Genomic DNA, 27,661 nt, shown 5'->3' with positions numbered 1-27,661 from the left:
AGCTGCCGTTGTCAATACCCTTGATGGGATGTCTGTAAATATGCAGCCTAGTAATTGCTTCTAGCTCCACAGCATGAGCATCATAGACCTCCTTCTTAAGCCATGGTTAGGAGAGAAGGAAATATCTATTGACCCTGATAGCTGTTTTCCCCTCTCATAACTCCCCTGTGGATTAGTGGGGTTCCTGGGATCCCTCATCCTTTGCTTAAGTAAATATGTACAGAATTATATCAGCTTTGGGAGATTTAGAAGCCCTGGACTTTTTTTCAAAAAGTTTCTAAACCAATGCATAATATTTGTACATATTTATGGGATACATGTGATATTTTGTTACCTGCATTGAGTGTGTAATAAGTCAGGGTATTTAGGATATCCATGACCTCCAGCATTTATCATTTCTATGTGTTGGGAACATTTCAAGTCCTCTCTTGTAGCTATTTTGAAATATACAATACATTGTGGTTAACTGTAGTCACCCTACTCTGCTGTCATCAGAACTTACTCCTGTGTACCTGTATGTTTGTATCCATTAACCAACCTTTGTTCACCTCCCTCAACCCCACACAAGAAAGCCCAAGACTTTTAAATCACCTCTGTGACTTACTAGTCCTGTAGCTTTGGGCAAATTGCCTAAGTTTTCCGGGCTTCCTCTTCCTGCTCCATTAAATGTAAAAGATCATTAATGTTGCCAACTCTCATTGGTTTATTATGAATTTGAATTAAATGCAACAAAGCAAATAGAAGCATCTTGTTGTATTCTGTGGTGTTGGATTAATATTGCTGAGTGAATAATGTTAGAAACATGCATGATTGTGGAAGAGCAGAAGTATTACAGAGTGTGCTGGGGCAGCTGACGTTTGCCACTTGGAAGTGAGAATTGAGAGCGGCGTTGCAAATATTTGTTGTATGCAAATCAGTAAAATCTAGTGATAAACATCCCAGAGAAGATAAAGATTTAGCAAAAATTGTAAACCACTGTCTGTTGTTTCAGAGAGCTGCTGAAAAATTCAATGGAAGCCCACAAAGTCTAGAGATATTTGAACTGATTTTTGATTTGAAATAACCGGTTGGGTAACGTATCTTATGAAAATGTTAGAACCTGCTATAGTTACCAGGTATATATAGAAAAGCTCGGAAGGCAACCAGGCCACAGACACCCAAGAAGACATGGGTTTTGTCCATAAAATTTTAATTGTCCAAGAGAGGGCATGTAAAGCCAAAATGGGGAAGGGGGGAGTTGGATGAGGATGTGTGATTGCCCTGAGATGTTAGAAGCATGGTTCTTTCAGTCAGGGAGACTTGGACTCTGATTTTTCTTGCCACTAAACAATTTTATGATCTTGGGCAGGTTGCTTTACCTCTTCAGGGTTTAATTTAGTCATCTGTAAAATGTGGATAGCAATGCCTGCTTTCCAGGGTTGAAATAATTAGATAACATATTAAGTGATTAGCATAATGGACTCATGGAAAGCCATGACCTTGGGGAAATGGGGGAGTGAGTGTGGGATAATCATTGTAGACATGAGCCCATTTTACAGATGAAACAAGTATCTTCTAAGCTTCAACATATGTACAGAGAAGACCTAGAATCCAAATTTCCTGAGAACTAGTCCAGGCAATTTATGTATAATGTGGGTACCAGGGTGAGTGTGGGCTCCAGGGCTCCTTCCTCTGAGGAATCTATTCATAGCCTGAATCTGTTTCTTTAGAAGACACTTAATATTTATTGAATGGTCAGTCAACTCAGCCTCATAATTGTACCTTCTACATCTGTAACAAACAGCACAAACTCAAGTAGATCCCTTCTAATCTAGAATAGGACCGAGGGTGATTCAGCCAAGTTTCAGAACCCCTAAGATGCTCATAAGCACCTGTTTCAGAATAGTTCAAAAAGGAAGGCTAAAAATTAGAGGTAAGGGAAGTAGACAAGACATAAGTTTTTTTAAAAACTTTTTTTAAGTTCAGGGGTACATGTGCAGCTTTGTTATATAGGTAAACTCATGTCGGGGGTTTGTTGTGTAGATTATTTCATCACCCAGGTACTAAGCCTACTACCCAATAGTAGGTATTTTTTCCACTCCTCTTCCTCTTGCCACCCTCCACCTTCTAGTAGGCCCCAGTGTCTGTTGTTCCCCTCTTTGGGTCCATGTGTTCTCATCATTTAGCTTCCACTTATAAGTGAGAACATGTGACATTTGGTTTTCTGTTCCTGTGTTAGTTTGCTAAGGATTATGGCCTCCAGCTCCATCTATATTGCTGCAAAGGACATGATCTCATTTTTTACAGCTGCATAGTATTCCATGGTGTATATGTACCACATTTTCTTTATCCAGTCTACCACTGATCGGCATTGAGGTTGATTCCATGTCTTTGCTATTGTAAATGGTGCTGCAGTGAATATACACATGCATGTATCTTTATGATAGAATGATTTATATTCCTTTGGTTACATACCCAGTAATGGGATCACTGGGTCGAATGGTAGTTCTATTTTAGCTTTTTGAGGAATCTCCACAGTGCTTTCCACAATGGTTAAACTAATTTACCTCCCACCAGCAGTAAGTGTTCTCTTTTCTCTGCAACCTCGCAAGGATCTGTTATTTTTTGACTTTATAATCACAGCCATTCTGACTGGTGTGAGATGCTATCTCATGATAGTTTTGATTTGCATTTCTCTAATGATCCATGATCTTGAGTTTTTTTTTCGTATGTTTGTTGGCCACACATATATCTTCTTCTGAAAAGTAAGACATAGGAAGTTTTCACAGTCCTCACTATGTTATAGACAGAGGAACACATCTGAAAATGTCCATATTACCATGTCTCCATGCACAATTTTGCTGTTTTAAACCAATACAAACAAAACAATCTTAGGAATTTTCAAGAAGGGGACTTTTACAACACTGCTTTTACAGCAGTAGCATTTTAGTGTGAAGTCGGGATAACAGTTTTGCCCCACAGGTTTACATATGAACCAAGTAGCATTTCAACATTGTGCGTTTTCCTAACAATAAATGAATTGGCAATTTTTAAAACTCATTTAAAAGGTTTTCAAGTTAAGGTATATTTACTTTTCAGTCCAATGTATTGGGAAATAAGTGTCAGCTGCCAACTCAACAATGCTGGCATTTATTCTTGTAATGACATCTAATTCTCTTTGTTTAACTATACCCAGTATTCTGATTGATAATCTCCAGATTCTTCTCCAGAAATATCTCATTGCTTTCTTCCAATTTATCCATGGAGAAAAACTGTGTGTGTGTGTGTGTGTGTGTGTGTGTGTGTGTGTGTGTGTGTGTGTCTTGCATTAAGGAAGTTGTAGAATACTGTAACCACAATTTTGCACCATGTCACTCTGTTTATCTTCCGTGCTGTTACAGCATCGACAGCAGGAGCTGGAGGTGGAAACTCATGGAACAACCATCAAGAATGCTGTGTTCTCTTGTGCTCATTTCTGATGTTCCACACAAGGACCAGGCTGTTCCACCCGTAGCTGATTTAATACCAAATTACACAACAAATCTTTTGAGAAAATCCTCTATGCTTAAGAATGTTACATATTGAAAAGGAATCCTACCCAGCCATTCTCAACTTGTCCATCATTCACCATGACATTCACAGAAACTGTAGGATAGGCCGAGCGCGGTGGCTCACGCTTGTAATCCCAGCACTTTGGGAGGCCGAGGCGGGCAGATCACGAGGTCAGGAGATTGAGACCACGGTGAAACCCCGTCTCTACTAAAAATACAAAAAATTAGCCAGGTGTGGTGGCGGGCGCCTGTAGTCCCAGCTACTCAGAGAGGCTGAGGCAGGAGAATGGCGTGAACCCTGAAGGCGGAGCTTGCAGTGAGCCGAGATTGCGCCACTGCACTCCAGCCTGGGCAACAGAGCGAGACTCCGTCTCAAAAAAAAAAAAAAAAAAAAAGAAACTGTAGGATAAGTCTTTTTCTCTTCCAGCTTTCCAATCTCTCTTTAGCACCTCCTATTGGCAGAGCCTACCTGGTAGGAAGCAGCTGGAAAGCTATAATAGGGTTGGCAGAGCCTTGGGCTCAACATCACAAGGCGGAGTACAGAAGACGGGGCTTGGAGCTGAGATAATAGCTGAAAAACTGGCACAACTTGCCAGCCCACCACACACCAAAAACATTCTTGGAGCATATCATGCTTCTGTGTTTCTTGCTTCACCGTGAAACTTGAGCAATTCCTTCAGCGTCTTAGGTGGAAAACAGCCTTGACTTCAGTTATCCTGGGACAAGCCTTTCTAAGCTCCCATACTCGTGTTTTTAAAACATATTTTATTACCTTATTTGCTCATTATTCAATGCCAAATATAGCAGACAAACAAGCTTCAAGTTAAATATTTTAAAAAGCAACAAACAAATAACTTATAAATTATCTTAAGGGATGGAAATTGCTGAGGAGCTTATTATATTTTATTTTTATTTCACTTTTTTATTGTACATATTTAAGGTACACAACATGATGTTTTGATATATGTACCTTGATATACACATACATAGTGAAGCAATTACTGTAGTCAAGCAACTTAACATATCCATCATCTCATATAGTTTGTGTGTATGTAATAAAAGTACCTAAAATATACTATCTTGGCAAATTACCAGTATACAATACAATATTTCTGACTCGTCTTCATGTTGTATATTACATCTTTAGACTATTCATCTGCAACTGTGTACGCTTTGACTTACATCTTCCCATTTAATCCCTTCCCCCAACAGCCACCATTCTATTCTCTGTTTCCACGTGCTGTATGCAATCTGTTTTCTTTTTTTTAGATTCCGATCATGCAGTATTTTTCTTTCTGTGTCTGGATTATTTCACTTAGCACAATGTCCTCTAAGTTCATCCACGCTGTCACAAGTGGTAGGATCTCCTCTTTTTAAAGCTGAATAATATTCCTGTGTGTGTGTGTGTGTGTGTGTGTGTGTGTGTATTCATCCATCAGTAAACACAGGTTGTTTCTATATCTTGCCATGCTTTTTTTTTTCCTCTTCAACTTTTAAGTTCCGGGGTACATGTACAGGATGTGCAGGTTTGTTACGTAGATAAACATGTGCCATGGTGGTTTGCTGCACAGATCATCCCATCATCCAGGTATTAAGCCCAGCATCTATTAGTTATTTTTCCTGATGCCATCCCTCCCCCACCAGCCCCCGACAGGCCCCAGTGTGTGTTGTTCCACTCTCATGTCCATGTATTCTCATTATTCAGCTTCCACTTGTAAGTGAGAACATGTGGTATTTGGTTTTCTGTTCCTGTGTTAGTTTGCTGAGGATAATGGCTTCCAACTCCATTCATGTCCCTGCAAAGGACATGATTTCATTCCTTCTTATGGCTGCATAGTATTCCATGGTGTATATTTACCACATTTTCTTTATCCAGTATATTATTGATGGCATGCTTCTATTTTTTTAGTTATCAGTACAAAGGCATAAATATTTTTATGGCTTTCTATATATGGATATGCAAAGAAAATTCTCAAAAGGCTATTTGTTTTGTTTCATACACCAGGTAGATAGACAGTAGTTCTGTGGTTATCATAAACATATGATTCAAACAGCCTAATTTTCTGAAAAAGGAAAGAAACATTATGCCTATCTTATTTTCTACTTAAATAGAACTTTTTATTTCAAATAAAAGCATGAATCAAGCATAAAACAACCTAATTGCTAATCACTATATTTTAAAATTATCTTTAATTAGAGAAAAATCTAAAGTGAATACTGCCATATTAGAAACTTTTCTTGTGTGTCCTTAATTTGTATCTGTCACTCATAAAGCTAACCCTGCATGCCTGTTCCCCTCCCCAGTTTTAGAGAAACACACAGTTTTACTCACATTGAACCTATTTCTCAAATGCAAGTGCCATCATCCTAGGCATGACAGAAGGTGCATTTAACAGCTTCACTGGGTGACAAAGTTCTTAAGACCTGTGCTATTCTGAATGTTGTCCTTTTGATTATATTTTGTAAACGAGAATATATGCATTAACTAGTTTTCTTAAGGCTCCAAGCCTGAGCTCCTGCCTGTATTTTGATTGCGTTTTTGCTTTTTTGTTTTTCTTTCTTTGTTTTTGCTTTTCTTGTTGATACTTTAAAAACAGTATCTTTATGTCATCCTGTCCTTAGATGGAAACTGAGAGAGGGAAAACCTAGGCATGCCAGCATCCAACACTGTCTGGCTTAGATCAGAGAGGTAGACAATATTCCTCTCAACTTCGGCTTGTGAGTTTTTTGAAGTTAGCATTTGTACTTTCCTTGATTTGCAAAAACTGATGGTAAAGAAACTATTACACAGGAAGAATTAAATATAAAAGCACCTGGTTCCAAAGCATACACGAACAATCCCAACTTTGCTGGAATGTAATACTTCAAAAACTATTTCAGTGGAGCATGGAGAGGTTATAGAGGAGCTTAAAAATGGCTTAAAATTTCAAATGGAAGTTGAGATGCTTTCAAGCTTGGACTCAAACTATTTTAATGCTGGGCCTTTAGGCAATAATTTCCTTTTTGTTCTTCTCATTCAATATAGAAAATAATGGGGTGAGGCTTCCATCCTACCAGCTGCAGTTTGTGGGCACCCTCAGGACTGAAGCTAAGGCAAGCAATTGCCACTTAAACCTAGGACAGTGTCAGCAGCACCAGATATTATGTGAATCAAGGAAATGTTGAAGGACTCTGTGACAGAGCTTTAGAGATGAAACGAATAAAATTTGACCTGATTCCTCAATAAGGGTTCCTGCCAGAGTGAAAAACGAAGCATTGGTATGAGTGTAGCAGCTGTTTGGTCCTGGTGCTGGTTTCAGCACAGGTTGCAACTGATGGGTGAAGCAGTAGTGATACACTGCTCCCGCTCATTGCTTTCATCCCCTTGTTACATTTCCAGGAGGCATCCTTGGCTGTAAATAGTGATGATCACAGTCCTTACCACTGATGAAGAACACTCCTGCCTGTAATTTATGGCAACTAGTTGCTGTTCCTCAAAGTGTGGTCCCAGATGAGGAGCCACAGTATCACTGGAGGTCCCATTAGAAATGCAGAATCTGACCAGCTGTGGTGTCTCATGCTTGTAATCCTAGCACTTTGGGAGGCTGAGATGGGAGAATTGCTTGGGGCCAGGAATTCAAGACCAGTCTGGGTGACACAGTGGAACCCTTGGGTGACATAGTGAAACCCCTGTCTCTACCCCCACCCGAGAAGAAGGAGAAGGAGGAGAAGGAGGAGGAGGAGGAGGAGAAGGAGGAGGAGAAGGAGGAGGAGGAGGAGGAGAAGGAGGAGGAGAAGGAGGAGGAGGAGGAGGAGAAGGAGGAGGAGGAGGAGGAGAAGGAGGAGGAGAAGGAGGAGGGGGAGGGGGAGGAGGAGGAGCAGAAGGAGGAGGAGGAGGAGGAGAAGGAGGAGGAGAAGGAGGGGGAGGGGGGAGGCGGAGGGGGGGGGAGGGGGAGGGAAAGAGAGAAAGAAATGCAGTATCTTAGGCCCTACTGCAGACCTCTGCATTGTTAAACAAGTTCCTCGGATGAGAAAATCATATCCAAACTGTCCTCCTCAGTATGTCTGACTTGCTCCACTCTGCAGATTTCCACGTATTCCCAACAGTCTGCTTCCAACTTAAGCCCATTTCCTGCTTTCTTCAGATTCTTCACTGTCCTTCAGTCTAATTTTTCCTCTATCTCTTCTCCCATTAGATAAAATAATAAGGTAGACTGATGGGAAAGAAAGGAGGAAGAGGGGAAAGAGGGAAGTAAGGAAAGAAAAATTGAAGGAAGATGAAGAGGAAGAAGAGGTGGGAAGGAGATAGGGAAGGAGGGAGCAAAACCTACTTTAGTTGTGCCATAGTATCATCGGAGTTCTTGAGCTTTATTTCAATCCCAAACAAATACATAAACACAAATATATCCCATTCATTATTTCCATTTTAAAAGGAAGCAGTTACTTTCATACAGAAGAGAATGTTAATTAGTGTGATAATTTGGAGAGCAATTTGGCAATGTCTGTTCAAATTTTTTAAGTGAAAATTCTCTTTAATTCAGCAAATTTCAGAATTTATGCTATATAAATACTTGTATAAATGCACAAAAACATATATCAAAGGTATATACTTACAGAATTTTTTAATAACAAAAAGCTATAAATAGCCTAAAAGTATCAATAAGAGTTGTTTTGGAAAATCAACATATATCTCTGCAAAGGCATACTATCCTGGCATTAAAAAGAAGTGAGAAAGATCTGCACACGCTTGTGTGGTGAGCTCTCTAAAGTATATTGTTAACCGAGAAAAGGAAGATGCAGAACAGTAGGCATAATATGATCTCATCCGTATGTCACTGTTTAGTACGTGTGTGTACATGTGTGCATATATATATATATTTATAAAACAGTTGATAATTTATAATGTTTATATCCAATGGAACATTCTATAGCCACTACAAAAACTATTTTGGTAGAAATTTGAATAACTTAGGACATTCTTGTGATGTAATGCTAATTGAACTAATGTAAACAGGACATTAATATCATTTTCTATTTTTGACCCACCTTTCTTGAGCATTTTCCAATGTTATTAAATATTCCGAAAACATCATTAATTTCTCTATAATATAATATTGTACTCTTGGATTTTTGGGTTGTTTTCAGTTTTATAACTCATATATAATGTTGACATAAACTTTTTTTTACCTAATGCTATTTTCAAATTTCAGACTAAGATAAATATCTTGCAATTACTAGTTCATAGATGTGACCTTTTATTATAATTACTAGTTCACAGGATTCTTACTTATTGCCAAATTGATTTCCATACTCCACAAAGATTTTTAATATAATCTTCAATTTTTTCTAATGTGACTTGTTATTAAAAGTCATTTATTTAACAAACGTTTACATTTGAAAGAAAATAGTTATTAATGCCTACTGTGTGCTAAGCTCCCTTGGCACTCACTAGGCACATCATTACAAATAAGCATGATTCCTACTTTACTACTCAAAGTGTGATATTGGGCTGGTATGGGAAAAACAGACATTGAAACACACAATTATACTGTGATGCAGTTCAGGATGTCATAGAATTATGCCCAGAGTGCCATGGAAACTCAGCATGCTTATAGTATAATTGTAATAATTAACCAAAAAGGGACTACTTTGCTTTGAAATATTCAAATACTCTCCCACCTTCCAACTAGAGTGGTGGTAACTTGGTGGGTCTGTAGGGGAAATATCTTCTCTTCTTACTCCTATCAGAGTTTACCTGACTGTGACAAGGAAGTAGAAAAGAAACTTCCCCTAGTTTTTGGTGTCAAAGTTTAGTACCATTTATATCTTTCTTTCACACATGCAAAAAATAAATCTCCTTCAAGGACACATACATTCATCCTGAGTCTATAACTGAACCTTACTTTCTAACACACTATTCTTTATGGTGGCTTAGAATACAAAGATGGTTATGTAGCCTCTGAAAACATTTTTTTTAATTTCATAAAAACAAGTCTCCAAGTAAAATAAACAATGCAGCCTCCACAAATAGCACTTTCTATTTTCTCAATATCTCTTAAGTCAAGAAATTCTAAACTATTCTAATTAATCTGAACTATATGAAATTACCCATATTTGACTTGTTTTGAACCTGTAAAAATGGCAATTCCATATAGCTCAACATAAAACCTGTGATTTAATTCTTTTTGTTTCTTCTCCAGGATTGCCCATATGTCAGATCTTATCAAAACTGTTTTACAACAAATAATTTCTATAATACCTTCCCCAGATACAAAGAAAATAAAAGAAAAATTAAATTATTAACACAGGTTTATGCTTGGTTGTCACTTTCTAGTCAGATCATCAGTAAAATAAAATTAGAATGTAGTAGTACCCAAATTAAAGAGAAAATGGTTTCCTGCTTAGTTAAGCAAAGAAAATTCTAGCCAATGTAGAATTAGAAGTCAGGAGTAAATGTGGACAAGGAGATCCAGCAAACTACCAAACAAACTGTGATTCATAATCTCCATCTCATGCAAGGCTGGTGTTCTCCTCTTAAGACATAGAACAGTAGACTGATTAATACTAACAATGTGTTAAAAATCAAAACTATTATTAATGCAAATCTGTCCTCCAGAGATGGGGAAGAGGAAGGAGAGAAAGAGAAGGAAAGACAGCTGTAGCCTGAAATTGATGGTGACTCCTTCTACAGTACCTTTACCAGATTTAAACTTATACTGTAAAAAAGAAAGCTTAGTATTTCAGTAGAGGATGCTGTATGGGAAACAATGCCTCCCAGCTTAGAAAGCTGGCCTAATCCTATGAGAATGTCAGAATTCTATGTCAGTGCTAGTTCATAAGGCAATCCCATTTACAATAGCCAGACAAAAAACAAAATATCTGGGAATATATCTAACAGAGGAGGTGAAATATCTCTACAAAGAGAAATACAAAACACTGCTAAGAAATCATAGATGACACAAACAAATACAAAAACATTCCATATTCATGAATTGGGAGAATCAATATTATTAAAATGGCAATATTACCCAAAGCAATCTACAGATTCGGTGCTATTCCTATCAAATGACCAACATAATTTTTTCACAAAATTAGGAAAAAACTATTATAAAATTCACATTGAACTAAAAAATAGCCAAAGCAATCCTAAGCAAAAAGAACAAAGCTGGAGGCATCACATTACCCGGCTTCAAACTGTACTATAAGTCTACAGTAACCAAAACAGCATGCTACTGTTACAAAAGCAGACACACAGACCAATGGAACAGAATAGAGAACCCAGAAATAAGCCTCACACCTACAGCCATCTAATCTTTGACAAACTCTTCCAAAAATAAGCAATGGGGAAAGGACTCCCTATTCAATAAATCGTGCTGGGATAGCTGGCTCGCCATATGCAGAAGAATAAAACAGGATCCTTACCTTTTACCATATATAAAAATTAACTAAAGATGGATTAAACATTTAAATGTAAGACCTCAAACTGTAAGAATTCTAGAAGAAAACCTAGGAAACACCATTCTGGACATCAGCCTTTGGGAAATAATATATGAATAAGTTCTCAAAAGCAATTCCAACACAAGCAAAAATTGACAAGTGGAACCTAATTAAATGAAAAAGCTTCTGCACAGCAAAAGAAACTATCAACAGAGTAAACAGACAATCTACAGAATGGGAGAAAATATTTGCAAACTATGTAACAAAGCTCTAGTATCCAGAATCTTTAAGGAACTTTAATAATTAAACAAGCAAAAACCCAAATAACCCCATTTAAAAAATGGGAAAGACATGGACACCTCTGAAAAGAAGACATACAAGTGGCCAAGAAACATGAAAACATGCTCAACATCACTAAATATCAGAGAAATGGAAATCAAAACCACAATGAGATACCATCTCACATCAGTCAGAATGGCTATTACCAAAAAATCAGAAAACAACAGATGCTAGTGAGGCTGCAGAGAAAAGGGAAGGTTTATACACTGCTGGTGGGAATGTAAATTAGTTCAGCCACTGTGGAAAGCAGCTTGGAGATTTCTTAAAGAATTTAAAACAGGAATACCATTTGACCTAGCAATCCCATTACTGGGTATATATCTAAAAGAAAACAAAGGGTTCAAACAAAAAGACACATGTACATGTATGTTCATCGCAGCACTATACACAATAGCAAATACATGGAATCAACCTAGGTGCTCATCAATGGGGGACTGGATAAAGAAAATATGGTACATATACACCATGGAATATGCTGCAGCCATAAAAAAGAATGCAGTCATGTCCTTTGCAGCAACATGGATGCAGCTGGAGACCATTATTCTAAGCAAATTATTGTAGGAATAGAAACCAAATACCACATGTTGTCACTTATAGACACTGAAGACTACTAGAGGAGGGAGGGAGAGAAGGGGAAAGGGTTGAAAAACCGCTGAGTACTATGCTTGCTATCTGGGTGATGGGGTCATTCATATCCCAAACTTCAGCATCACAAAATATACAATATACCCATGTAACAAACCTGCACATGTATGCATCCCCCCGAATCTAAAATAAGGTTGAAATTATATTTTTTAAAAAGCTAGTTCATAGTTGTAATTTACTTTCTAGAGTCTTGCTACTATAAGTGTAATCACTGCTTAACATCACTAATCATCAGAGAAAGGCAAACCAGAGCCTGTGTTTCTCAAACTCTAATGTGTATATGAAGAACTTGGGGTCTCGTTAAATGCAGATTGTGATCAGTAGGTCTGAGGAGGGGTGAGAGATTCTGCATGCCTGAGCAGCTCACATGTGATGCAATGCTGCTGGTGGGATCACACTTCCTTGAGGCTTCAGTGGAGCATCCTTGTGATGGCCTTGGCTCCTCTTTTCTAAATTGTCAGTCTGACCCTGTGGGTCACATACTGAGCACTGATGAAGAGGCCCCCGCTCCCCTTCAGTGTCCTTGCTCTCTCCTTGTTTGAATCTTTCCTTCTGTAAAATGGGATTAACAAACCCATGTAGAGAGTCCACTGAATGGCATAACCTTAGACTTTCCAGTTAGAGGAAACTTTGGAGATTATGTGATCTAACTTGTTCCCCTCTCCCCTGCATCACATCTTATGTCTGAAAGCCCATGCCTGAGATCCTACTCACTGAGTGTGCAGTTGTTATTCTCATCTCATTCCATCAGACCTAAGAAAGCTCTGCAGAATAAGGGCCTCTTGCAAATGTTTTCAAATACGTGGAAGTAGCTAGGACAAACAAACAAACCATTGCTCAAAAATTACACAGCAAACCCCACCTTAATGAGGAATTTTCTCTTTTGGCTTCAGAAAGCAATTAAAAAACTCAGCATTTCTAGGCGAAAAGCTTAGCAGTTCCCCTCTTGTTCTTCCTTCTCCCCACAGCAGGTGCTAAAGCACAGCTCAGTCTTGATTCATCCCTTCTGTCTACAGCAGGTGTCAGCCTCAATTATTGTTTTGCAAATTCATTTCAGTCATTTAATACAATTTCTGTAAAATGAGGTATCGATTCCCCAATCTCAGCTGTTTTTCCTGAAGCCTGTACCACATTGGCCGTCCTGGTCTCTTTCTGTCTATCTCCTCTCTACCTGTCTCCTTCCCCCATCTTCCTCTCTTTCTGGAATGCATGTCACATTTCCGGCCAGTGTTCTATAATAAGCCCATTTGTAGTTGCCAAAGGAGAGGCATAATAAAGGCATTGTATGAATATGTTTGAATGAGAAATTTGTGAAAATCAATTTTTATTTATGGTGAAACACTTAACTTGGATAGAATATGATACAAATCAAATGTAACTATGCCTCTGGAGGCACTATGAAAAAGGGATGTTCTGGTTTCATGAATTTGCTCTCTTGTTCTGTGTATATTGCTGTAGCACCATTTTTAAAGTCCTCTTCTTAATGAGTGTCTCTAGCCAGTAAATTTCACACCTTATGTGTGTGAAGACAATTTATTGTGCAAACCAAGGCACTTTTGAGAGTAGATTGGGCAGCCGTTGGTAATTGTGCTCCTGTGTCAGGCATGCACTGGGACTGTCTCAGTAAACGGCTACACATGGCCATCCTAATTACAGGCAGTTTGGGATGAAGGACTCAGTGACAGTTTGGTATTGGGAGGTGAATCTGTTGAAGAAGAAAAGCATGAAACATAATTAAACAGGCAAGGAAGGCTTTATTCAAGACTATTGCAGCAGGGGAGAGATTAATCTTGACTCTGGTTGCAGCAGGGACAGCTGGGGATTTATGGCCAATGGGCATGGCGAAGGGGTCAGTGGATGGGAAATTACTAAGAGGATTTGGTTAGGTATCAAGGGTTGGGGGATTCTTGTTGAGCTGGGCTCTGCAGGCCAGGACCAGGCCTAGTCAAGAAGAGGCCTCAGAGGAACATGATTAAGGTTTGGTCAAGGAAAGAGTCCTTGTTGAAACTCACCAAATGAAATGCAGATTTTAAAATTCACTCTTAACTAAGGAAACTGAATAGTTTCCCAGTCATGGGAACTCATCCTTGCTCTGAGAAATTCTTCCAACTTTATGCTCTATTTTCTCCTTTGTGATTTTTAAAGAATTGTCCTTTGTAAATCTAGTTATTCTAGTTATGCTTGGTAAAGAAATCTATTTTATCTTCTGATCTTTGCTTCTACTTCAGTAAAGCTGTGGTGAAATTGACTCTTCAAAAATGAAAAAAAGTGTGGCTTGAATTGATAAAGGAAGCACAATTGTAATTCATTCAGGAAGGACTTCATCAAGTGGGCTATGTTTCATGGCACATTGTTTAGTAAGGCTTAGAGAACAGAAGGGAAAGCAAGGGGTTTATTTTTATGATTTGTACACATGTCCATCACAGTGGAGGCTCAATGAAGGTATCTGCTTCCGCCGATAGCCCAGTGTTCACTACTAGACAACTCCTTCCCCCTCTGAGCATTGGTTTTCTTGTCCATAAAATGAAGGTGTTCGATTAGGTGAGCTCCTTGGTACCTTACAGGGATTTTAAACAATTCTATAATTCTGATTTTTAAAATTACTCTGTCCCTCTCTGGATTGCGCTCCGTTATTATAAAATATCCTCTTGAGGCCATTCTAAAGGATTGAATATGAGCAATGGTAAATCAATCTGAAAATAATGACTTAATGTAGAACCTGTGTCTGAAAAGCTCAGTGTATTTTGTGGTTTATGATACAACACAACCAAGGAGATGTATGCAAGAATGTTCCAGAAGATTTATTAATAAAAGCATGTGTGTTGGGGGAGGGGGATCAGGAGAGGAATAGAAACAACCTGAAATGTACTTCAGCAGGAGAATTAATACAGAAATAATGATGGAATGATTCACAGTGAAAGTCAATCAGCTATAGAATCAAAGGGCATAAATATCAACAATTTTGAGCAAAAACAAGAAAAAACTTATACCATTTACTTAAAGTGTAAAGACACACAAAACAGTACTACTACTCATTTCTAAGGGGTACATACTTGTGTATATATAGTAAAAGTATTTTTTAAATTCTTGGTGGTGATAAACACCAGTCTCAGAATAGAGACTGGGCATATCCTCTTCTCTCACTTAGGAATGCCCTTCTCCCAAGTCTTGGCTTGGATGGCGGGTGGGAAGGGAGTATGATTTGGGAGGGGAATTCATGGAGCTTCTGCTGTATTTGCTAATGTTTCATTTCTTAAACTGGGAGTTAGATATATGTGTATTCACTGTATTATACTTTATACCTTTTCATACGTCTTAAAATATAACAACCTTATGATAAAGTCAGGATAATCATAAAAAGAGATTGCATACATTTGTTTGCAAATTAGAAACAGTGACCATAATTTAGTGGTAGCAAAGCTAATGTGAATTTAAAATCTTCTTACTACCTGTCCTGCAATTACAATGTACAAACATCAAAAAACAAAACAAACAAAACTTCCAGTGTACACACTGGTGAAAGAACCACTAGACAGATGCCAGTCTCAAGTTGTTACTACTTATATGAGTAATTGCTATTGTTATTTATTTAAAATGTGTACTGTGTGAGAAAATTTTATGAAAACATATAGGTAGTTAGCTAAAAAGTTGTGATTGGATGCCAGATTGATAAATGAGCAGTTTACTCTGCAAATAAGTACAAACTCAGCTATGAGCTTTCAGGTGGTCTACACAAGAAGAGAAACCTGCCTACTGGTTTCTTAGTAGACAGCCTTATGATAAAGTTGGAATTGTCATGAAAAGACATTGCACACATTTGTTTGTAGAGAAGAAACAGAAGCTCTAATCTACAACTCTCAGTAGGAGAGCTGGATTTTTCTTGGCTCTAAATTTTGGGGAAGAATTAACCACAAGAATCCTTATGTAATGGGTACTGAGGCATTTTGAGTGGTGCTTCTGTTGATTTGCTCTTGGCTGCAGCTCCTTGCTATTCATCCATTTCACACAGCACCCAGAGTGATCGTGCTGTAACAGAATTCAAATCGTATCAACTCTCCAGAGGCTTCCCATTGCACCCATGGCAAAGTCAAGCCCCCTTACCTGACCTCCAGGCTCCCTGCTCCTGCCTGACCATCTCACCTTGTCTCTTACCATTCTTCTCCTCTTAATTAGGCTCCACCCACCCCAGTTGGTGACTCTTCCTTAGAGCTTATGAGAGCTGGGCATATCCTCTTCTCTCACTTAGGAATGCCCTTCTCCCAAGTCTTGGCTTGGATGACTCATCTTTATGATTCAAGTTTCCATTCAAATGTCATTCTCGGTCCCACCCCTCAAAGAGGCTTTTCTTAATGAGCAAAAGTAGCCTCACCACCACCACCTATACTATCCCTAAACCCAAGGCAAGAAGGGTGCTCTGGGTCCTGTGCTATAGAGGGGTACCCTCCAGCCACGTCCATGGAGCAAAGGGGACTTGCACACCCAGAGCTTGCATCTCCTCTGCTAGGTCATGCTCTGTGCTGTGGCTTGAATGTGACCCCTTCAAAATTCATAAAGAAACTTAATCTTCATTGAAGTAGTATTAAGAGATGTGATTTTGGGAAAGTGATTAAGTCATGAGGGCAAAGCCTCAGGAATGGATTAATACCTTTACAAAAGAGGTCTCAGAGAGGTAATTGCCCCCTTTTGCCCATCTAAGCTTTCTTCCCCTCCAGAGGACACAGCAAAAAAGTGCCATCTTGGAAGCAGAGGGAGCAGCTCCCACCAGACAGCAAATCTGCTAGCACCTTGACCTGGACCTTCGACTTCCCAGCCTCCAGAACTCTGAGAAGTAAATTCTAATATTTATAAATTACCTCGTCCATAGTATTTTGTTTAAGCAACACAAGCAAACTAAGATGCCCTGCTTACCTGGGATTCCACAAGTCTCTGCCCAAATGGCCCCAAGCCCATTTCTACAGTCTGTGAGCCTCTGCCTTGGTTCCCTTTGTCTGTATTGTCAGTTTGCAGACCCCTGGAAAGCCTAAGTGTGGTCACACAGTGGCTGTTTGCAGAAGGTATGGATAAATATTAGACATAGGGGCTGCAGTATCATATGTGTACAAGAACTTCCTCTCAATGGGAGTTGGAGCCAGGCTGAGAAGAGACGGGCACAGGCCAGGAGGCAGGGATCAGGGACCCAAGGGCTGGCTTGCACAGCCCTTCCACATCCCAGTGCAGAACTCTGAGGAGTCTGAGAATCCTGAGTGCAAACTTGTTCTTCCAGGTGTTTGAAAAGTTCATTTGTCAAGCTAAGAGGGTAGATCATATTTTATTAAACAGTTTGTTAGCTTGATTCACACTCTTTATTTATACATATGTGGATCTCCATTTATACTCTTGCCACCTCTCAGAAATGTTAGCAGCAGGCCTGGCTTCCTCTGCATTTGAGTCAGTCCAGAAGATGGTGGTTCAAATTCCAGGGCCTGGTTGTTGAAAAAAAAAAAGTGGGGGTCTGTGCCAAATCCCTCAGAAATCTCTTTTCTGACACCCACCTTCTTGGGGATTCCAGACTTTCTTTTCAAAGTCCTGTTCTCTACTCTCTATTTCCCTGTTTTTATTTTGTAGCACTGAAAAAAAATCTAAAATTGCCTTATTTGTTTACTTGTTTAATATGGGTTCTGTGAAGTCAGAGGCTTGTGGCTACATCTGCAGCATGTGGCACATACTAAGTGCTCATTAAAAATGTGCTTATAGCCAAGCATGGTGCCTCATGCCTGTACTTCTAGTGATTTGGGGGGCCAGCATGAGAAGATTGCTTGAGGCTAGGAGTTTGAGACCAGCCTGGGAAACATAGCAAGACACCCTTGTCTCTACAAAATTTTTTTTTAAAATGAGCTGGGTTGTGGTGGTGTATTCCTGTAGTCCCAGCTATTCTACAGGCTGAGGTGGGAGGATCACTTAAGCCTGGGAGGTCGAGGTTGCAGCTATGATCGCACCACTGCACTCCAGCCAGGGTGACAGAGCAAGACCCTGTTTCTAAAAATAATATAAATAAGTAAATAAATAAACAATTGCTGAATGTGTCATGACAGGAATATTGTTTTAAAAAATTTGCTAAATGAATGACTTAGGTGCTATTTTGTGCCAGGACTGTGCAGGGTACAAAGATAACTCAGAAAGGTCCTCTGCCTTCATGGGTCGCCAAGCCTAGCTGGGGAGCAATCTTGAAAACAAAAGTCTTCTGCTTTTAGTTTTACACTTCTAACATCATTAATGAATCTGGAAACAAAAATATATATGTAGCCATTATTGTAGCACTTCCGGGCAGACAAACAATTTGCAAGGTAAATAACCTCCAGGGAAAGGGAAACATACTTTCTGTTAGTTTCTCTAAAGGTTTAGGGATAAGAGAGCTTTTAAACTTGATGACCCATCAGAATGGTGGAAAGTGCTTTTTCTCCCTCTCCCTGAAGATAAATTGCTTGTTTTTCTAGGACGGGGGGAATATGTTAAACGTTTTCTGCTGTTAAGCTAAAATACTGTTTAGAACAGGAGGCTAAAATCTCCTTAGCTGCTGCTGTCTGCCTTATTTAACTTACATGGCAGACGGTGGCATCTGTTGAACAACACTGTGTTGGCTGCTTACCTCCTCCAAGGAGTTGAGGGCCTCTGGAGTCATCCTTCTCAGAGGACTCCGTGGGCAGCAGGGCAGCTGGGGCTTCCAGCAGCTCTGGGCAAACTTCAGTTTCACTCCAGATGGCCTGGGTGTGCAAAGAGTGAAAGAAGACAGGAAGAAACACTGTCCCTTCTGCATAGAATTCCTTTTTAAAAATTAAGGCTTGTGTCTAGTCACCCAGAAATATAAGAGGTCATTTTTATCTAAAGATGATTGTGCAGGCCCCATAAAGCCAATTCATTTGAAATAATGATGAATATATCATAAGAAATACTGAAAACTGTACTTGTTTGGAGTTTTGTCTTGAAAAACAGCAGCTAAAAACCATAAAAGTGATTTTAGAGTTTATAAAATTAGGCTATAATTTTACTATGTGCTAATTCTTAGAATACTAGGGATGCATATATTTTTTAATAAAATTGTATGACATCACCATATTCCTTCCTATTTTACTTTCAAGACATCTACTCATTCATTCATCCAACAAATATTTATTGAGTAATTACTATGCACCAAGCACTGTTCTAGGTAGTGGGATCAGTCAAAAAAAAAAAAAAAAAAAGAAAATATTTTTCGTGTTTTCATGGACCTTATATTCTAATGGGTGATTGATAAATCATAAAATATTAGGGAAAAGCAGATCATGCTGGAAAGTAGCAAGTACTAAGAAGAAAATACAAAAGCAGAGATGGTGAATAAGTAGTACAGAATATTGGTAAAGATTACAGTTTAAAGAGGGTGGTCAGAATATGTCTCTCTGAGAGGATGACATGAGGGAAAAGATTTGAAGGTGATGAGGAGAGAAACTTATGGATATCCAGAGAAAGAGCATTCTAGTTAGAGGGAACATCAAGTACAAATGTCCCAGAGCAGGATGTGCCTAATGTGTTCAAAGAAGAGCAAGGAGCCAGTGCAGCTGGAATGGAGGGAGTGAGGGGAGGAAGGTAGGCAATCTGGAGAGATATTGTGAGGCAACAGGAGTGCCTTAATGGCGCTGGTTCCGGGTTCTTCTTCCTCCTCGATACAGGCCCGCCAAAGGAGGACCAATCAGAAAGAAACACCTCCTGCCTTTCCCCAAGCCCCGCCTCTAACCCCAATCACGTATGTTTGCGTAGCCCCCAGCAATATAAAAACTGGTGCCCAGGCAGCCTCTCTCTCTCTCTCTCTCTCTCTCTCCTTCTTCCTTCCCTGCGTGTGGTGCCCGATACCTCCAATAAAGATCTCTTGACCGCAACCAGCGTAGTCTGATCCTTGCCCGGCCCCTTTCATTGGTGCCGTGACTTGGATCGGGAACACCCCACCTTTCCGTGGGATCCCGATCCCTCTTCGGGCTCGGTCCAGACCCCGGCCGGTCTTTGCCCATTTTCCTGTTCACCGACCTCTCCACCCAACACCAGCCTCATCTTGGTAAGTTTCCCCTTCCGGTTTCTGACATTAGTCGGCCGGTGCCTATCCCAGCCACCCGTGAGGCCACCATAAACTTATTCCAGACTCGGCCCACAGGGAACAGGGCTCTTTCCTCCTCCTCCTCGCTCACCAGGCCTAGGTCCCTTCCCCTTCTCACTCCAAAAATCCTGGTACCAGGTGGCCCACGGCCCTCGGCCTTTACAGGCCTCTCAGTCCTTTCGTTTTGGTGATGACCAACTCGAGAGTTCTGACTCACGACATGGTAATCAGCTGATAGGGGATGCCCTACTCAGCCCTTTGCCATACATTTCCGCAAACCTTCCCTTCCACAATGGGAGCCTCTGCATCCCTGCCGGCCGACTCTCCCTTACAATGCCTTTTAGATAACTTATCATCCCTTGGTTTGGCTGCTGATCTCAAACCTACATGCCTGATTAAATTTTGCACTCAAAACTGGCCCACCTACCCCCTAGACAACCAAAACAGATGGCCCGCTTATGGGTCCCTTGATCCCAACCTTCTCCGGGATCTCTACAATTATTGTGAGCAAGCAGGAAAATGGGCAGAGATCCCCTACGTTCACGGTTTCTTTCTCTTACTGGACAAACCCAACCTCTGTCTCCCCTGTAAGACGCAACACCTTATCGCAGCTCTCAAACTGCCAGCGTCTCCCTCTGCTCCTGATTTTGATTCGGCTGACAAACCTCCCCCTTATTACCACCCTCCACCTCATCTTGCAGTTACCACCCAACGTTCCACCCAATCTCCCCCCGCCCCTGCCCCCCTTTGGGGTTCCTCCTCCCTCCCACTGCCCTCAACATTCTCTTTCAGCCCCCCCACCAATCGTTCCAAGTCACACCCCCCCCCGTACTTGCCCCTCTTAGGGAAGTCGCGGGGGCAGAAGGGATCATCCGGGTCCATGTTCCTTTCTCCATGGCCGACCTATCTCAAATTGAAAAACGCTTAGGTTCTTACACCTCTAACTCTGCTTCCTATATCAAAGAGTTCCAATACATTCTCCAAGCCTATAGTCTCACTTTCCACAATATCTACATGATCCTCTCTAATACCCTTCTCCCTGAGGAGCGCAGATGGGTCTGGGAGCAAGCCCGCACTTATGCAGACCAGGTCCATCAACCCCAGCCCTGCCCATAGGGGCGCAAGCGGTCCCCGAACAGGAGCCTAACTGGGATTACAACACCCAAAATGGCATCGCTGCCCGGGACCACTTCGCCACCTGTTTAATAACTGGGCTGCGTAAAGCAGCCCAAAAGGCAGTCAACTTTGAAAAACTTCACGAAATCATACAAGAGAAACATGAAAACCCATCCGCCTTTCTTGACCGCCTTACACAGGCACTCCAACAATATACCAACATAGACCCAGAAGCCCCTGATGGCAGGCAGCTTCTCATGTCTCATTTTTTTTGCGCAAAGCTTCCCAGACATTAGAGCCAAAGTAAAGAAGCTAGACAGAGGCCCCTTTACCCCGCAGACCGAGATCCTAGCGACGGCATTCAAGGTGTACCACAACCGAGACAAGAAAGCTAGGAGACAAAGGTACCAAATGTTGGCTCAAGCTCTCCAAGCCTCTCCTCGTTCCACCTCAGGAGCGGGCAGCTGTAAATCGCCATCTGCCCACTCTCAGCGCCAGCCCCCTGGGCCCTGCTTTAAGTGTGGAAGAGAAGGACATTGGGTCCGAGAGTGCCCCAATCCCAGGCCCCCCCAGCCACCCCCGTCCAAAATGCCACCAGCCTGGCCATTGGGCCGTGGATTGCCCAGGTCCCTGAAGGGGGGCCAGGTCAACCCCCAACCCAACCCCAGACCTTCTGGGATTGGCTATCAAACACTGACGGGGCCTTGGGACTCCTCTCCCAACATATCAATCATCACCTCGCAGGAGCCCAGGGTCTCTCTAACAGTCGATGGGCATCTCGTCACCTTTCTCCTCAATACCGGAGCTACTTTCTCAGTTTTGCGGGAGTTTTGGGGTGTCACTTCCATTTTTGGATCTCCCATAGTCGGGGTTGGAGGCCAAACCATACACCCCAGAGCCACTCCTCCCCTGTCCTGCTCCTTCTCAGGCCACATTTTCTCCCACAGGTTTTTAGTTATGCCCCAATGCCCCCTCCCTTTGCTAGGAAGAGACATCCTTTCTAAGTTCAAGACTTCCATTACTTTCCACCCTATCGCCCTCCCAAGCTCATCACCTTAGTAGCCACCTCCGTTGACCAAGCTCCCACCCCCATTCTGCCTCTGCTCCCATTAAGCGTAAACCCCTCAGTCTGGGATACCACCACCCCCTCATTAGCACAATGCACCCCCATACAAATACTCCTCAAAAACCCACATCACTTTCCCTGTCAACCTCAATACCCTCTTCCTGCCTCAAGCCTCAGAGGAATACAACCTATAATCTCTGACCTTCTGAAAAAGGGATTCTTTAGGCCAACTCACTCCCCATTCAATACCCCCATTCTAGCTGTAAAAAAACCAAATGGGAAGTTCCGCCTAGTTCAAGATCTGTGGCTTATCAATGAGGCTGTCAAGCCCATCCACCCTTTAGTTCCTAACCCCTACACTCTCCTCTCCTCTATCCTGCCCAATACTACATATTTCTCAGTAGTAGACCTTAAAGATGTCTTTTTCACCATTCCCCTCTCCCCTCAATCCCAGGACCTCTTTGCCTTCACTTGGACTGACCCAGATACCCAACAATCACAACAGCTAACATGGACGGTACTCCCCCAAGGGTTTCGGGACAGCCCCCATATTTTTGGCCAAACCCTTGCCTCAGATCTCAAACAACTTCATCTCCCTCAATCCACTCTCGTACAATATGTAGATGATCTCCTCCTATGCAGTCCTTCTTTAACAGTCTCTCAAACCGACACTATTTCTCTCCTCAACTTCCTAGCAGATAAAGGGTACCGAGTGTCCCCCCTTAAAGTTCAACTTTCCTCACCACAAGTAACCTATTTAGGAGTCCTCCTCTCCCACAATTCAAAGGCTATCACCTTAGACTGAAAGTGCTTCATCCGAAGTCTCCCCGTCCCCAAAACCAAAACAAGAACTTCTCTCATTTCTAGGACTTGCAGGGTACTTCAGAACATGGATTCCCAACTGCTCTCTCCTAGCAAAACCACTTTATGAGCTGTCCCGCGGAGTCCCATCTGAGCCCCTAGATACTACTGTCACACAACCTTTTCAAGCACTCCAACAGGCTCTTCTAAAAGCCCCAGCCTTACATCACCCGAATCTCCAAAAACCCTTCATCCTATATGTACATGAGCACAATGGCCTAGCTCTGGGAGTCCTAGGACAAATGCAGGGACCCACATTTGCTGCCATTGCATACCTGTCCAAACAGCTAGACCCCATCATGCGAGGATGGGCCCCCTGCCTCCGGGCCTTAGCAGCGGCCTACCTCCTGCTCTTAGAATAAAAAAAACTCACCTTTGGGGCAAGCATTGTCATCGCCTCTCCCCATCAACTTAAGGATCTCCTCACATATAAGAGCTTGCAGACCTTTCCTCCTTGTCACATACTATCACTTCTAGTCTCCTTTCTTCATGACCCAACTATTTCCTTCCAGCCATGTGCTCCCCTCAATCCTGCTACTCTCTTACCAATCACTCATCATCCTCCTCAACACAACTGCATTGAGATCCTGGAATCCCTCCTCCCTTGTCCACCTCACATTACGGAAGGACCCTTAAATTGCCCTGACCACACATGGTTCACAGATGGCAGCTCTTTCACGTTACAGGGACAGCGCCTTGCAGGATATGCCATAGTCTCTCTAACCCAAACCATAGAGGCAAAATCCCTACCACCTAATACCACTAATCAATAAGCAGAACTCATTGCTGCCACTCGTGCTTTCGAGGTAGCGGCAGACACCTCACTTACACTTTATACAGATTCTAAATATGTCTTCCATATCCTCCTTTCTCACTCAGCTATGTGGAAAGAAAGAGGGTTACTTACAACCAAAGGGACTTCCATCACCAACGCCACCCTCATCACTCGTCTCCTTCAAGCCTCTTTACTTCCCACCAAAATCGGGATCGCCCACTGCAAGTCCCATCAAGTTGACTCCTCCCCCATAACCCAAGGCAATAACAAAGCAGATCAAGAGGCCCGACAAGCAGCCCTATCAACTCTGTCATCCACCGTAATGCTAGCCACCACAGAGCCATCAGACCCCCACCCGCCAACTCAACCCTCTGATCCGTCAAGACATGCTCTTTTCACATATCTTCATTCTATTTTCCATACTAGCCCCCAAGCATTGAAAGCGTTCCTCAACCTCTTTCTTTACCCTAGACTCCTCTGACTTACAATTCCTCAAACAGCTCACGTCCACATGTAACATCTGCCAACGCACTAACCCACAAACCCCTTTAAGGCCAGGATCTTTCCCTACTCACCAAGCCAGAGGACACCCCCAGGAAGCGATTGGCAACTTGATTTTACCCACATGCCCTCAGTTAAAAAACTTCACTACCTTCTAGTCCTAGTTGACACCTTCTCAGGATGGGTTGAAGCTTTCCCAACTACCAACAAAAGAGCAGGCGCAGTTGCTTCAATTCTCCTATCTGAAATCATCCCACGGTTTGGGATCCCCTCCTCCCTTCAAACTGACAACGGTCCTGAGTTTACATCCCAAGTCTCACAAAATATAGCAACAGCTCTCAACATACCCTGGCACTTCCATATCCCATATCACCCCCAATCCTCAGGGAAAGTTGAGCGAACCAACCGAACTCTTAAAGAAATCTTAACTAAGCTCACCCTTGAATTACACCCAGACTGGGTAAAGTTACTACCTACAGCTCTATTTAAACTTCGGGTCCTCCCGAAAAAACCCACCCTTCTGTCCCCTTTTGAAATCATGTACGGCCGACCTGCCCTCCCACCAGGTATCAGTCCCACTCCTTGGAAGGCCCCACAAGATATTAGCTATCCTCTCCTGTCTTTCATCCAGTGTGAATTGTGGAAGCGACAGGAGGGTCTTTTGCCTGATACTACTCACACCCAACCCTCCTTTCCCCTTAAGCCGGGGGAATGGGTGTTCTACTCCCTACCCAGCCCTACATCATCTATATCTCTAGCCCCAAAGTGGAGAGTACCCCTCCAGATCATATTCTGTACTCCTACGGCTGCTAGACTCCAAGAATCACCAGGGCATCTAACACTTTGGCTTCACATTTCCAGGTTGAAACCGGCTACCAACCCAGATCATACGAAAAGCCAAACTGCTTCCCCCTTCTTTACAACATATACCTGCAAGCCAATACCCAACAACCCTCTCAAAATCCGCATCTCTCCCTCACTTCCCCCCATTACTGAAGACTAAAACCCCACCCTCATGCATATCCTTAGTCCTCTCCTCTGGCTTACCGCCTCCCACATCTTTTCACCTTCCTCCACCAGCGAACCCCCTTCACAGCCCTATTACCTTTTCACAGTCAAAGCACAGGAGAACACAACTAAATACCTCCAAAGTCCCCACTGTCGACTGTTTCTTGTAACCTCAACAAGCCCCCTCTTGCCGCCGTCCCCTTATCTGAGTCAATGCCTGCCAATAACTCCTCTGCCCCCACTACTAACTTCATCGTTTCTGATGTTACAAATCAGCTCCATCTCTAACCAAACCTTTAACCAGCTTCTCCTCAGAAATTACCAACTTTTAGAAGATGCAGAGGACTCCAGAGATGGCCTCACACCCTTCTAAATACGTCAATGACCAATACGCCAGTCAGCCGACACCAGTCACCCAAGCATCAGATAAGATCTACCATAATAACCCCTCATCCAACATCCCTCATCCAGCCATTTCCAGGGTCGGGTCTGCCAAACACCCTAAATAACTATCATTCTCTTTTCCTTCTGGGCTAAACCTAGGTCCAACGCCCAATGTCTCGGTTCCACCAGTTCCTAGATGACCTCCGCACAGACAGCTGGCTCATCGCAGACCCCTCCCTGCCCCTCGGCTGGCTCACGGCCTTGGACGACCTATACCTACAAGGAACATTCATAGACTTCACACCCGAGGAGGCGTTCATATATAGTGCCCTACTACTTGGCCTTATACTCCTACTGTGCCCTGTCCATAACCCTCACAATCCTCCCATACCCCTCCCCCACAATGCCTCTGTTCAGCAGGAAGTAGCTAAACGAACTACAATGCCCATTTCCCCACTTTTTAAAAAACAAAAAAGGGAGGAATGTTAGGCAACAGGGGTACCTTAATGGCGCTGGTTCCGGGTTCTTCTTCCTCCTCAATACAGGCTCGCCAAAGGAGGACCAATCAGAAAGAAACACCTCCCGTCTTTCCCCAAGCCCTGCCTCTAACCCCAATCACGTACGTCCACGTAGCCCCTAGCAATATAAAAACTGGCGCCCAGGCAGCCCCTCTCTCTCTCTCTCCTTCTTCTTCCTTCCCTGCATGTGGTGCCCGATACCTCCAATAAAGATCTCTTGACTGCAACTGGCGTAGTCCAATCCTTGCCCGGCCCCTTTCAGATATGATTGGATATTGTAATACCACTGGAAAGACCTCTACTCTGAGATGAAGAGTCCAATAGAGTTTTGAGCAGAGAAGTGAAAGTAGGCTTACCATGGCTGCTGAGTTGACAATAGACTGTAGATTAGTGAGGGTGGAAGCAGGAAACTAATCGAGTGGCTACTGAAAGAATCAGGTGGGAGACAGAGTAGTAGGGGAAATGGTGAGAAGTGTTGGGATCCTAGTTACATTTTAAAAATGGAACTGATAGGGCTTACTAATTGATCTGATTATGGAAGAAACTGGACTACTAGAATGTGAGAGAAAGAGAGGAATCAAAGATAACTCAGAGGTTTTTGACCTGAGCAGGAACTGACATAAACAGAAATGGGGAAGACTGAATAGTATCAAGATATTTTAGAGGGAAGAGCAGGAATTTGACAGGGCACAATAATTCTAAGATTATTACCTACTAGACATCCACACAGAAGTGTCAAGTAGGTAGTTGAATACATGAGTCTGGAGTTTAGGAGAAAAGTGACAAGTGCATATTTGAGAACCAACAGTTTAAGGGAGGATTTAAAGCCATGAAACTAGATGACCCACCTTGGGAGAGAATGTGGATAGAGGACAGAAGTAGTCTAGCGATCATGGAGATATGGAGGAACAAGCATAGTCAAATCAGAGAAGATCATTTTGGGGAAAATATTGGAGGACCTTGTTAAGTTTCTCAGAGTCTTCTTCCAATTTCCTAAAATTTAAATCATCCTATTTGAAGAGTCTGTCATCATTGTTACTGATTTTTCAGTTTTTTGGTAATTGACCTAATGCTCAGATCCTTTCTTATCAATGACAGCACAAGATTCCAACATGGTTTTCTTCATGTAGTCCATTTTGTGTTGCTGTAACAGAACACCACAGTCTGAGTAATTTATAAAGAAATTTGTTAAAAAAAAAAAAAAAGAAATTTGTTTCTCACAGTTCTGGAGGCTGGGAAGTCAAATATCAAGGTGCCAGCATCTGGTAAGGGCCATCTTGCTGCATCATCCCATGGCAGAAGTCGGAAGGGCAAGAGAGAGGGGAAAAGAGAGAAGGAAGTGGGGGGCAAAATCATCCTTTTATCAGGAACCCACTCCTACAATAACTAACCATTCCCATA

At 42.0% G+C, this 27,661-nt stretch overlaps 1 protein-coding gene and 1 long non-coding RNA gene across 33 annotated transcripts in view; one reads left to right on the top strand and one right to left on the bottom strand.

Annotated features, from left to right (window-relative positions):
• The window catches only part of NEK11 (NIMA related kinase 11), a 327,824-nt gene that overhangs the window by 280,483 nt on the left and 19,680 nt on the right, over positions 1 to 27,661 (top strand). For 13 of the 29 annotated variants that reach the window (XM_063610739.1, XM_063610742.1, XM_055295443.2 and 10 more), the window contains one exon: positions 16,643 to 16,758. The exons of 13 other annotated variants lie outside the window; for them this stretch is intronic. In XM_063610739.1, the coding sequence (XP_063466809.1) occupies positions 16,643 to 16,758 (116 nt within the window). Of the gene's footprint in view, positions 1 to 16,626; positions 16,759 to 25,901; positions 26,480 to 27,661 lie in introns of those variants that run through there. 3 more of the 29 variants (XM_063610741.1, XM_063610744.1, XM_063610743.1) reach the window with 3 other exon arrangements.
• LOC129491317 (uncharacterized) overlaps positions 14,707 to 27,661 on the bottom strand; it is a 97,572-nt gene continuing 84,617 nt past the window's right edge. For 2 of the 4 annotated variants that reach the window (XR_010113919.1, XR_010113918.1), the window contains 4 exons: positions 27,482 to 27,540; positions 26,617 to 27,404; positions 18,556 to 18,670; positions 14,707 to 17,392 (listed from right to left, as the gene is read on the bottom strand). This is a non-coding gene — a long non-coding RNA (uncharacterized lncRNA). The remainder of the gene's footprint in view (positions 17,393 to 18,555; positions 18,671 to 26,616; positions 27,405 to 27,481; positions 27,541 to 27,661) is intronic. The other 2 variants (XR_010113917.1, XR_010113916.1) reach the window with 2 other exon arrangements.

Source organism: Symphalangus syndactylus, chromosome 10 (assembly GCF_028878055.3).
Source record: "Symphalangus syndactylus isolate Jambi chromosome 10, NHGRI_mSymSyn1-v2.1_pri, whole genome shotgun sequence".
Lineage (NCBI taxonomy): Eukaryota > Metazoa > Chordata > Mammalia > Primates > Hylobatidae > Symphalangus > Symphalangus syndactylus.
Note: the sequence above shows the minus strand (reverse complement) of the source record. Positions and strands in the feature narration are given on the sequence as shown.